The sequence below is a fragment of the Spermophilus citellus genome (genome assembly GCF_964194105.1).
Source record: "Spermophilus citellus genome assembly, chromosome: 11".
Lineage (NCBI taxonomy): Eukaryota > Metazoa > Chordata > Mammalia > Rodentia > Sciuridae > Spermophilus > Spermophilus citellus.
In genome coordinates, this window is record NC_138192.1 from 34,595,770 (window position 1) to 34,608,878 (window position 13,109).

General features: G+C 51.9%; 1 protein-coding gene across 9 annotated transcripts in view; it reads right to left on the reverse strand.

The window, feature by feature from the left end:
• The window catches only part of BIN1 (bridging integrator 1), a 56,656-nt gene that overhangs the window by 25,199 nt on the left and 18,348 nt on the right, over positions 1–13,109 (reverse strand). For all 9 annotated transcript variants that reach the window (XM_081261200.1, XM_081261202.1, XM_081261205.1 and 6 more), the window contains exon 2: positions 3,071–3,151. In XM_081261200.1, coding sequence (XP_081117326.1) covers positions 3,071–3,151 — 81 coding nt within the window. The remainder of the gene's footprint in view (positions 1–3,070; positions 3,152–13,109) is intronic.

Below are 13,109 nucleotides of genomic sequence, written 5' to 3' on the forward strand. Positions count from 1 at the left end.
CAGGGTTTTAGGGAAGCAAGTGAACTATGAGGACTCTGACCTCATTAGTGGATTCATCTACCAAAAGCTAAACAGACTGTGGCGGGAAACATGAGAAAACATAATACGGCAGAACAGTATCTTCAACCTACAGCAGCTGGCTGAAGGAAGCAGGTCACTGGGGGTGTGCCTTGGTGACTCTATCTTATCCTTGGTTCCTTCCTGTCTTTCTCTCTTTCTGCTTCCCAGCTGCCATGATCTGAGCACCTTCCTCCACCACACCCTTCTGCCATGATATTCTGCCTCACTTCAAACCCAAAGCAATGGAGCCAGCCGGCCACGGACTGAACTCTCTGAAACCGTGAGCAAACAATAAATCTTTCCTCTAGTTGTTCTTGTCAGGTATTTTGGTCGGAGCAACAAAAAAGCTGACTACCACAGGAGGGTTACCCCAACACTTGAATGAGACTTCAAAACTGTCCACCACCACTATCACCCCCCGGCCCCGGATAAGTCAGTCACCCCACCAAACCTGGGGCAGACAAAAGCACCAGCTCAGGTGACCACTCTAAGCCTACAGCCAGGAAGCCACCAGCACTGGCTATCTTTAGCCCTGGCATCTCTACCCAGTACCTCTGCCCAAGATCAGCGAGTGGTTATTTGTCCAGGACCAGGGACTCAAAAGGGGTCACTCTAAGGGAGGAGTAGGGAGAGCAATGCTGTGGCTTCAGCTCTAGAGCTAGGCCACGGGAACCTCAGCTTCCACATCTATGCTTTCTTTCCTCACCTCCACCAAACAGTCCAGCCTGCTCTGGGGAGACGCTACCATGCCCTCTCTGGGGCTACAGCTTTCCCACCAACCCAGCCACCTGCATTCAGGACTGGGGGTCGGCTCCAGAGAAGAAACTCAAGAGTAAATTCAAGGGTCCAGGGTCTGGATTGAAATCCCCAAGTCCCCAAACCAGTAGTATGGGCCTGAGAAAGTTTGCTTAACCTCTCTGAGTTTCAAGTGCTACATTTGCAAAATGAAGAGAATATTGGCGCCCATTTCAAGGGCTGCAAGGAAATGTCTACAAAAGACATAACATCTCGTGGCCCATAGTAAGTATCCAAGTAGCAGCAATCCCTAGAAGGACTTCCGAGCTGCCCACAAACTGAGGAAAACAGCTAAGAAGGGGACATATCTGGAGCTTCCAAGAGACTGAATCAGAACTGAGGCTTTAGATTTCTTGTTCAAGCCTTTATTTTATTTGAGGAAACTTAACACAGTAGATGTGGCCTGTTATGGGATCCACGAGGGTCTTAAAACACCTGTAATTTCTGGTCTGGGGGACAAGCAGATATGATGGCTCGCATCCCTGCTCTGGGAGCCTCTTGGGCTCAGCCTTTCTGATAGACCAGGGAAGCTTGGCTCTGAGGCCTCACCTAGCTTGCTCCCTAGTCCTCTCCCAGAATGCTATCAGCTCTCTCCCAGCATGCTCCAGAACCCCTCTCCCAGCATGCTCCCAGGCCCTCTCCCAGTATGCTCCCTGGCCCCCTCTCCCAGCATGCTCCAGAATCCCTTTCCCAGCATGCTTTCTGGCCCTCTCCCAGCATGCTTCCTGGCCTTCTCCCAGCATGCTCCAGGCCCCCTCTCCCAGCCATGCTCCCTAGCCCTCTCCCAGCACACTGAAGGCCCCCTCTCCCAGCATGCTCCATGCCCCCTTCTCAGCATGATCCCTGGCCTTCTCCCAGCATGCTCCAGGCCCCCTCTCCCAGCCATGCTCCCTGGCCCTCTCCCAGCACGCTGAAGGCCCCCTCTCCCAGCATGCTCCATGCCCCCTTCTCAGCATGATCCCTGGCCCTCTCCCAGCATGCTCCAGGCCCCTTTCCCAGCATGCTCCCTGGCCCTCTCCCAGTATGCTCCTTGGCCCTCTCCCAGAAAGCTCCCAGCCCTCTCCCAGCTGTTCTCTGTCACTCTGGAATGCTCCTAGCCCTTAGTCAGTGAGCTGTCAGTAGTCTCCAAAGGAGACCCCTTCCCCTGGGCTTCATTCCAGTTACAGAGGCTTTGATAGGAACCATCAAAGACCACAGCCATGGACAAGAAGTATCAAGAGTCTGTGCCCACCCAACCCCACTCTTAGCAGAGCTTAGATCCTGACCTCACTCCCAATGCCCAGTCCCATTCCACTGGCCACCACCTCTATCTGTCCCGTAGATCTCTATCTGCCCTTCTGAAGTCATAAAGTCATGGCCCAGATCTCCCTCCCTTCCTGCTACCTTGTTCTTCCCCAGGGAAAGAAGAATTGACAGGCTCATCTCACTCCCCCTTTTTCTGGACTTAGCAAATCTCCAGCAGGGAGTTTCAAGGACAGCCTAGTCAGGATATTCAGGGTTTTCCCTTCAGTAGGGGAGTCCTCCCTCATATCTAACCACTGCCCCATACTGCCAAGTGTGATGAAACCTTTTTCGGTCACTGGCCTCTAACCTGGAATGGTCCTTGGTAAGGATGCCCTGGAAACCCCCTCCAGGTTTTATAAGCAGATAAGTAGGGGTCTGCATCCACTTCCCAAACTGGTTGGCCTTGAATGAATCACCTCACTTCTAGAACCTCAGCTGCTCCATCTACACAAGGTAACTATTCGTACAGGCCACCTGGGGTTGTTTGTAGGCATCCACCATCATCCACAGAACCCAGCCTGGAGCCTGTTACTCAGCCCAGCACCCATCATGCTCAGCAGATGCCCAAATCAAATCCAGCTGGCTCTGCCCCCACACTAAATCCTGCAGATGCCACTCCCCTGGCATGAAGCTTCTGTAGCTCCCACTTGCCTTGGCATGCAAGCTCTTCCAGAGTCTGGCCACCAGCCAGTGCCCGCTCCCACCTACCCTCCCCTTCCCACATCACTCTCTCTAAAGTATCCCCTGACCCTCTTCTTTTCCAGTGTTCCCAGCCAGTGCCCTCTCCTCCAGGTCTTTGGTGACACCACCAACCCACACCGATCCCCCTCCAATCCCTCTTACTCCACAGATCTGGTCCTTGCCATTTTCCACATGGAAGCCGCAGTTCAATTCCCATGAGCTCCCCAAGGCCAAGGGTCACTAAACTCACCAGCTGCTTGTTGAAATTCTGGACGCACTGTTCAAACTGCTCATCCTTGGTCTCATCTGCCTTCCCCAGTTTCTGAAGGACCTGCCGAGACAGAGAGAGAAGAGTGTTATGAGAAGCAGAATAGCCAAAACAAGGGTGCTGATGTGCCAAGACCATAGATGAGAATGCGGGGGCCTGCGGACCATATCACCCAGCCCAGGCACTGGGACCATCAAGAGATCTCCCAGCTGCTATGAGCTGAACCTGTCCCTCGTAGTTCCTGTGCTGGAAGCTTAATCCTCAATGCAGCGATGTTGGAAGATGGGGCCTAATGGTAGGTAAGGGCAGAACCTCATGAAGGCATTAATGTCATTATCAAGAGAATGGGTTAGTTTTCGGGAGTCTGGTTTTGTTATATTGCTGATATCCTGGGATAACAAAATCTGTGGATGTTCAAGTAGGTTATAGAATAACGGCCTGGTATTTGCACATAACCTACACACGTCATCCCACAGACTTTAAGCCAGCTCTAGTTTACTTAGAGAACACAATACAATGCAAATGCTATGTAAGAAGTTGTTCTACTGTGTTGTATAGGAAATAATGACAAGAAAAATAGTCTGCATGCGTTCGATACAGACACAACCACTGTGGGCCTAGCTACCCGGTACAAGAACAAGGCACAAGACAAGAGGCAAACGATGCTCAAGGAGCTGGAGAGACAGAGTCTCTGGAATGGTGGGCAGATACAGGAGGGAGCACCCACACATTGCTTCATTCATATGGATTCCATCAATGTGTGGCAAATTCAAGTTTTGCTTGTTGGAACTCTGGAATTTTTTTCCCCAAATGTTTTCAATCCACAATTGGTTGGAGCAGAACCTGTGGATACAGAGAGCCAACCATAAAAGCTACTTGGTTCCTCTCATGCACACTCTCTTGTCATGTGATATCTTCTGCCATCTTATGATTGCCAAGAAGGTCTCCCCAGGAGACCTTCAATCAATCTCGGACCTCCCTGTCTCCAGAAGTATAAAAAATAAGTTTCTTTTCTACTATGATTTAAATAGTATGCCCCAAGGCCCTTGTTCAAGGCTTGGTCCCCAGCCAGTACACTGTTGGGAGGCAGTGGAACTTTAACAAGGTGGGGCCTTGTTGGAAGTCACTGCCCTTGAAAGGGGTATTGGGACCCTGGCCCCTCCTGTTCTCTCTCTTTGCCTCCCTGCTGCCACAAGTCCAGCAGATTGCTACACCACAATGATGTGCCATCTTGCTGTAGACACAAAAGCAACAGTTCAAGTGACCACAGCTTGAAATCTTCAAAACTATGACCCAAATTAAACTTTCCTCTTTTTTAAGTAGATTATCTCAGATATTTCTTAGGATAATGGAAAGCTGACCAAGACATTCTCTTTATAAATCATCCAGCTGGAGTTTTCTGTTATAGCAACACAGAATGGATGAAGATAGGAAGACAGTCCCTTGGGCCTTACAGCCTCCCCACCCTCCATCCAGGCTCCACCATCAGCCAAGAGCCTTGGACAGGCTTGCTGGAGGGATAACACCAGGAGGGAGGCTTCAGAAACAGAGTGAGTGGCCAGGTGTTGCTCATCACACACTTCCTCCCTGGGAGCTCCACCCCGACCTGGCAGCTGGCAAGGGAGCTAAGCAGGAGCGGGGCAGCCCCACATCTCCACATGAGTCCACTGCCTGGGCTCAAGGGCCATGACCACCACAGGGAGCACAGAGAGCCCTGAGCTGGCAGGTAAGCATCCCAGACAGAGGTGGCCAGGTCGAGTCTGAGGTGACTTGGAATTAGCGCCCAATCTGAACGGACTGTTAGGAGTGACCTGCTCCAGCCACACTGCTTCCTCCTTCATAACCCACAGGCAATGCCGGCCCACCCCTGTCCTTACGGTCACACACACACTCTCACACCTGTACATTCACACATACACACGACCACATGCTCTACTTCAGCTGGAAACCTCAGAGGCCAACTCCCCCCACCCCCACCCCCACCCCGGTCATTTACAGTTGTTCCTCTTTGGCTACATCTGGGAGAAGAAGCAGAGGCCAGAGGTAAGGTGGGAAGGTTAGGACAAAGAGGGAGACCCAAGGCCAGGAGACAGGAAGGATTTGGGAAAAGGCAGGAACTGGATCAGGTTCTCCCATACTTCCCTCCCTCCCATGGCCATGCTTCCTCCAACCCCAGAGCTCACTGAGAGGGAGAAAGATATAATAGCAGGGGAGGAAAAATAAAGAGGCAAGAAGGACAGGGAGCCCTAGGACAGGGGGCCAGCCCAGCAGCTGTCCAAGGCCAGCGGATCACCATGCACCATGTCCTCTGGCACGTCTTCCCTTTGAAGGTACCAAGGTGGACCACACTTCCTGGAATGCCAACTTTGCCCACCCAGGGCCCAGCCAGCACCTGACCCACCTTGACCGGACTTTGCAAGGTGGTCACTGCCCTGCTACATCTTCCCTGGCCCAACCTAGGAAGCCAGTGCTCTCACTGGGCACTGGCCATCTCTCTCTGCCCACCTTGGGAATCTCTGCTGGAGCAGCATCCCAGTCGGAGACAGAGGGAAGCATGTGGGGCTGTGGTAGCCAGGGCAGAGATCAGACAGGGGAGACTGAAGAGATGAGGCACATCACAGACAATAGTCAAACCTCTCAAAGCCTCCACAGGTCACCGAGGATGGAGAGAGGATGAGAACAGCGGACAGGAGGGCAGGGGTGGATATGAGGGTGCTACAGGACATAGCTGGGCAAACGCAGCTGGGTGCCAGGGACTGACCCTGGGGTGAGAGGAGAAAATCAAAGCAAAACCTCCATGAGCCAAAAAAATCAGCACTCAAGTGCCTCATCTGCAAAATCAAGAAACTATCCACACTCACCTCCCAGATTGCAAGGATCATGTCTGTAAAACCCCTGGCAGGGCCTACCCCACAATACTCAAAAACACCAAGTCCCTTAAATGCCCGCAGGGCAGCCTCACACCACTGGAAGCTGGGTCTAAGATCCCCATCCCTCACACCAGGTCCAGACAGACTGCAACCCAAGATCACCCACACACCCTAGATGTGCACACGTTCAACTCCTACGCACCCTTTAAAACCCTGCTCAGATGACAAGGTTCCTCTGTGAAATGGTCCCTGACTTCTCTCATCCCCAAAAATACTCTGAGCCACTGTGGGCCTGCACCCACTTTCTTTTTTGCCGGGTGATGTGCCTGAGTGTCCATCTCATGCCTCTGCCCTGCCTACATGAACAGCTAGTGGTCAGGGACAGCATCCCCATTATCTCTGGGTCTTCAGCTTCCACAAAGGCTAGACACAGGACAGACACACAAGATATTTTCACTGGTTTTTGGCACATTGAGCCAGGAACTTCAAGAGCACCCATGTGACTGTGAACAAAATACCCCTCTCTCAGACTCAGTCTCCTCCTGTGTTTTAGACAGAAGGCACTCAGCCCCCAAAGTGCGGAACTTTGAAACCTAACATGCAGCACAGCCAAGGCCCAGAGAAGCAGCCCTGTTCAGCCCTCCCTGCACTCACCCCTTCTTGGAGACAAGAGACGAGGGCACAAGGCCCCATCTTCAAGAAGTTTCCAGTGCCTGGGTGGGGGTGGGGGGGACCACTGGACACTGCCTGTCCCAGGTCAGGGACAATTCCCCACCACCTTTCTCAATGCAGCTTCTAATTCTTCCTTCCATGAGTGGGAGCCCTGCCACACCCTAGCCACCAGAAGAGGAGGCCTTTCTGACCAGCCCTTACACCCAGGACACCTAAATACTGCTCGGTCACCTCGGTATCTGTCTGCATCCCAGGGATACAAGGTTGCTCTCTCCATCCCTACCAGTACCTTCCATCAGGAGACTCACCTGTGAGTCATGCACATGCACACACATGCGCACAAACTACACACACACACACACACACACACACACACACACACCACCCTCTACTCTGACAGGGTCCACATCCCATCCATTTAACACATCAAGAGTGGGCACTCCCTGTGCCCAGCTCACAGATGGACCGGGGGTGGGGGGGAACAGGGCAGGTAGTAAGTGTCCAGGATGGGCCTCGCCTAGCAGGACTCAGGGAATATAGGACAACCGAGCTGGGTTTGGAAGGATGAGAATGAGCTGAAAGAGGAGGAGGGCCAGGTGACACAGGCCTGTTCACAGCCTCCTCAAGGTTACACGGAGGCTGAGGGAGTGGGGCAGGCCCCAGACCACCAGCATCATTTACATTTGTCCTGCACTTAACCATAGGTGCCTCACTTTGTAATAAACAAAGAAGAGCCTTTGTTCATGTGACAGAAGAAGCCCGGCTAGACACCCCTAGCTAACAGAGGGAGAGAGGGAGGGAGGAAGGGCCGGGAAGAACCAGTGTTTAGTTCAGGAAGCCTTATCAGTGCCACTCAGTGTCACTTCATATCAAAGCTTCCTCTCACCACATCCTCAGCCGGAGGCCAGGCATGAGTGGAGCTGAAGTGCTGGACAATAGGCTGCCACGTGGCTGGCTCCAGAACCGCCTTTTGCAAACACCCACACGGCTCAGCCTCTCTCCTGGGAGGCTAGGAGGTTCCCAGACACAACAGGGCACTGTGCCTCCTGGTGCCAGAGCCCATGAGGGCTTGGCAAGAGGGTCCCATGTACTTCAGAAAAGGGAGGAGGCCCTGCCATCCCCGCATTGTGGCCCTTGTCACAGCCTAGGACAGGAACAAGAGCTCAGGGCCAGTCTCTCCTGTTGATAGGGGGAGTCCAGCCAAGCCCCTAAACAGCCCTGAACATAGGAGTGAGTTTCAAGGATACATGTCAGTGCAGGCCACCAAACTCAGAGAGAGAGGAAGCCCCCACAGGCTGCTCATCACTTCTGACCTCCCCCACCCCTGCATGAACTTCAAGACACCAAGCACTTCCCCCTCACCTCCTGTGACACATGACAGGTGGGTACAGACAGGGAAGGCAAGGGAGGGCACTGCTCAATGAGCAGTCGTGTGACCTCTCCTGGCTGAGCCTTGGGTTCCAGGCACCCCCCTCCCACCTGCAGCAAGAGGCAGAGATGAGGCCGAGACCACCCCCAGTTAATGCTCCCCACACCCCACCACACAAACACCCATATGCACATCCCTGTCCCTTTCACCCACCACCACATTGCTGAGACCCCAGAAGAGGCATCTGGCCTTCACCTTCTTCATTATCTCCTCCCAGCACTGGCTCAGCTGCAGCCTCAGAAAGGTGGTGTTGAAGAGTGAGCCCAGCCGGGGGGCAGGGTGTCTTCTCCGAACTTCTTCCTCCCAGCAGAGCCTGCGGTCAGGGACCACAGTGACAGGATATACACCCTCACGCCCCTGCAGTTCACACCAAAGCTCCCCAGGCAGCGAGGCAAGCAGAAGGCCCCAGAGAAGGCGCAGTTTTCCCAGCCTGCCTCTGGGCAAACAGTTCTCCAAGGCAAAAGGGAGAGGGGATCCCCAGAATCAAGCTAAAGGCAATCAGTGGTCTGCCTACCTGTCCAGGGCCTTTTGGTTTCAGGCTGTCTCCCTGACACCCTGGGCCTTTCTCTTCTGAATCTCTCCCACCCCCAGTCCCACACCTAGCTCAGGTCTGCCACGCTAGGAGCTGCAGCTGACTGAACAGGGCCCTTGTCCTTCTGCCCTAATGCTCAAGGGGACTTCCAGGAAGACAGGGGAGGGCCACCAGCTGCAGGTCTTCACCACCACAAGCTCGGAGGCCTTGAGGGACATGCCTGGAGATGCTGGGGACATCAAAAGACAAGCTTGCAACGAGGCAGGGTCTCTGTGGGTGGGCACCCAGGCAGAGAAAGGATACAAGGCCTTCCCTCCTCTCTTCTCCTGCCCTGAGAGGACTCTCACTGCTGAGCCCACAAAACTGGGGAGGGCAGAGTTGGCCCTCTCCTGAGGACAATCCTGCAGGGTCCCACCTGTCACCAGGCCCCTCAGCCTCCCAAACCCCCTCCAAGGCCATCTCTCAAACACAACACACAAGGTTCCCTTGTTCCCAAGCACACTCCTGACTGCAGCTGGCACCTCCCCAGAGGGACAAGCGACTCCTCCTAATCCCCATGATCTACTCAGACACTGGAGTGGCCTAAGCCCACTCCCACACTGCCAGGTGGAGGGTCTGGGTGGCCTCCAGTAATCCAGCCTCCAACAACAGCCGCAGGAGGGCAAAGGGGTCAGAAAAGAGTTCAAAGCCACCATTTACTACCACATTTCATATGCCCATCAAACTTTTTATTTTGAAAAGATAAACCTCAAAAAAAATTGAAATAGTGCAACATACTGTCATCTACCCTTCTTGTTGGCCCACCAACCAATTGCTACCATTTGACCACATTTGCTTTTATCTCTCCATATAAAAACAGTTTGGTCCCTTTTACATTTGCCCAACCAACCTAAAACAACCTGCAGAACCATGACCCTTCACCCCAAAAGACTTCACCACTAAATACTTCAGCACAGATCTTAAGAGTATTTTCTAGCCAGGAGCAATGGTGCCCACCTGTAATCCCAGCAGCTCAGGAGGCTGAGGCAGGAGGATCCTAAGATCAAAACCAGCCTCAATTAAAAGCAAGGCACTAAACAACTCAGTGAGACTCTGTCTTTAAATGATATACAAAATAGGGCTGGGGATGTGCTCAGTGGCCAAGTGTCCCTGAGTTCAATCCCTGGTACCCCAAAAAAAAAATTTTAAAGAATTTTCTATATATCTGTAATGGCACAAGCACCCCCAATATGCTTAACACCTATTTAATAATATTATATACATATAGATATACATACATGGACTATATATAGTCCATATTCAAATATTCCTACTTAAACCCCAAAATGTCCCTCACCTCTAGATGGCTTGTTCACTTTCCAATGTGCGATCCAAGCACAGTTCACACATTGCCTTGTTTGTTGGATCCTTTAATTCAGAATATTTTCCCACACACCTATTTCTCACTTATTTTTTTATGATTTTGACAATTTTTTTAAAGTACAAACCAGCCCTTTGGAGAATCCAAAACTCTGGATTCATTTGAGTATTTTCCTGTTATTCTGCTGAGGTTGAACATATTTTTGGCAAGAGTACTACAGAGGTGACATTGACCTCTTCCAACTGCATTACCACAGAATGGCCCCTACCTGGTATGCTAAACTTGACCCTGTGGTTTGACTCACGTTTGCCAGATTTCCTGGAGCAAGAATAACTATAACTTTTTTTTCCTTTTTTTTTTTCATGTGGAGGGAGTGCTAGGAATTGAATCCAGGGGTGCTTAACCACTGAGATACACCCTCATTTCTCTTTATTTTTTATTTTGAGACAGGGTCTCACTAAATTGCTTAGGTCTCACTAAATTGCTGAGGCTAGCCTCAAACTCGTAATCCTCCTGCCTCAGGCTTCTGAGTTGCTAGGATTACAGATGTGAGAGATAATTTTTCTCTTGACAACTAGTCATCTGCTAGTCACAGTCACTGTCACCATGTGAATGCACATAGACTGACAATCACTTTGCTATTCAAAGTGAGGTCCCCAGCTGTATCACATCACCTGAGAGCCTGGTAGAGAGAGAGAATTTCAACCTCCACCCCAGGTCTGCTGAGTTGATTTCCACTTCAGCAAGACCCCCTGGTGCACTGAATGCACATCAAACACTGAGATGTATCGCACTGTCACCTTCAAGGAACTCCACTGTCACCCAGACTCTACCTCGTGCCCTAACATTCTCTAAAAAGGAGCTTCCCTCAATCTTGCCTTTGAGGGGAGGGTAGTAAAGATAAAGTAAAGTCATATCTTTACTACCCTCCCCTCTTTGCGTTTGTATATCTTTGCAAAGCCAAGATATACAAACACATATCTTGGGGCTGGGGATGTGGCTCAAGCGGTAGCGGCGCTCACCTGGCATGCGTGCGGCCCGGGTTCGATCCTCCAGCACCACATACAAACAAAGATGTTGTGTCCGCCAATAACTAATAAATAAGTAAATATTAAAAAAAAAACACATATCTTGGCTTTGCATTATTCTATATGTTATAAATCTATTTCCATCATTATTCTTTTTGATGCTCAAATATCCCAAAGATAGCCAGTGGGAGCCTCTGGACACGTCCCCATTCATCTTCCTGTACTTCCTTCTGGCACTATAAGGTGCTCCAGGCTCAGCCTGTCCCATCCCTGCCTCAGCCCTAGAACCAGCTAATCCTTCAAGGAGTCCTGACTCTGTCTGGTGGGCAGGTATGCTCCTTGCTACTGGGGGGTCTTTGCTCCTAGGCATTTAGTCTTCACACCATTCCTTGAACTACAGATTGTTAACCCCACTTTAGAGATAAGAAAAGAAAGGCAAAGACACTAAAGAATTCAGCCACACTGAAAAACGGGAGCAGAGCCAGGACCCTGTGGCTTTGTGGTGCCCATAAGCAAATGCTGCTCAGATTTGTCTTTCTGTGGGGAGTAAGACAGACCCAGGGCCCCTGCAGCCACCCTCTGGGCCCATCACTGTGCTTGGGCCAACGCCACAGTGCCCACAGGCTGCTGCAGTCAGAGACTGAGCATGGTGGAGCTCCAGGAAGCTCTGGTTCAGGGTGGTCAGGTGACCTTGCAGGACACTCTTGGGACTATACTGTAGTCTGGATCTCTTCCAGCCAGGACCTCCCATCTTCCCCTTCCTTTCAGTAGCAAGTGGGCATATGGCAGTCCCATTTTATGGAGGAGGAAATAGGAACAGATGCTGAGGTAACCTGGCCAGGACTGGGCCCTCTTCACTGATGTCACTCTTGTCCTCAGGCTGTGGGACCACTCATGGGAGAGCTTCCATGTCTCATCTAGCCCAGAAAAGCTCTGCCTCTCCCTCTTCAGAGCTTAGGGAACTCACACAGCGGGGTGTCAGGTGCTCTGCCCCTTCAGAATGGCAACACTTAGCCCAGAGGCTGGAAATTCTAATACTCAAGGTTTAGGTCTGAAGTGTAGGTCCAAGTTGGAAGGAGAGGGTAACCAAAGGGAGAGGGAATAGGATGAGGGCACAACTTCTGATGGAGAGCAGCAGGCTGTGGGGTCCCTTAGCCCTGCCGCTGTGGTCACAAAAGGGAAATGAAGCCCAGGAAGCAGGGCCCAGGGCCACTAGGAGGTCATCCCAGAAATCAAATCCAGAACAGAGTAGAGACTTCAGGCGATTAAAAACAAAAACAAGCCCTTAGACTTCTGTAGCACAGGGCTGGCTGGCCATGCCTCTGACTTTGCCTTCTACCTTCCAAAGGTACAGTGACTTTTTAAGAAAGATAAGCACTGAGACACTGGCCCTGGGCAAAAAGCCAAGGGCAGCGTTCCATCCCCAGGAGGCAAAAATGCACTCCAGCCATCAGACCCCCAAGCAGTGCAAGCTCCCCCAGACGGGAGGTGGTGCTCATACACGTGACACACCCTCCCTGGCAGAAGTCCCTGCCCACCTCTGGAGGCACAGCAGGAATCATGAAGAAGACATGGAGTCAGGCAAGAGGCTGAGGGTGGGAACAGGGGAAGAAGAACCCCAAATGAGGCAAGAGAGCTGGAGAAAGAACTAGAGGAAGGGAAATCAACATTGAGTCCTAGCTGGTCTACGGCCTGAGAAGAGCTAAGCACCTCTCAGAGAGAATGGAGGGTCCTTCCCTGTGTGGCTCCTCCCCTCTCAGCTTCCCGACACACAACACATGCAGTCTGCCCCAAGAGATGGATGCGGGTCCTGGCCTTAGTTCTCTCCCCTGCAAATCTCTGCGTCCCCATCCCAGGGACCTATTTCCCCACACTGACAGGGAAGTGGTGGCAGGAGGAGCTGGCTTGGGGACAGGTCATCATCTCACTGTCTTTCCCCTGAGGGAAAATGTTCCAAAGGGAACCCTTTCCCCATCAGATTCCATCTCTGGGCCATGCGCCTGCCATGTAGATCCCAGCTGAAGGCACTGACCCTCCCCCCGAGCCCCACAAAGCTCACGCTGCAAGGCAGGACCTTTAGGGAGTCTCTGGTCCAAACCCCCTTCTGGTCCAATTAACACCTGATCCAAT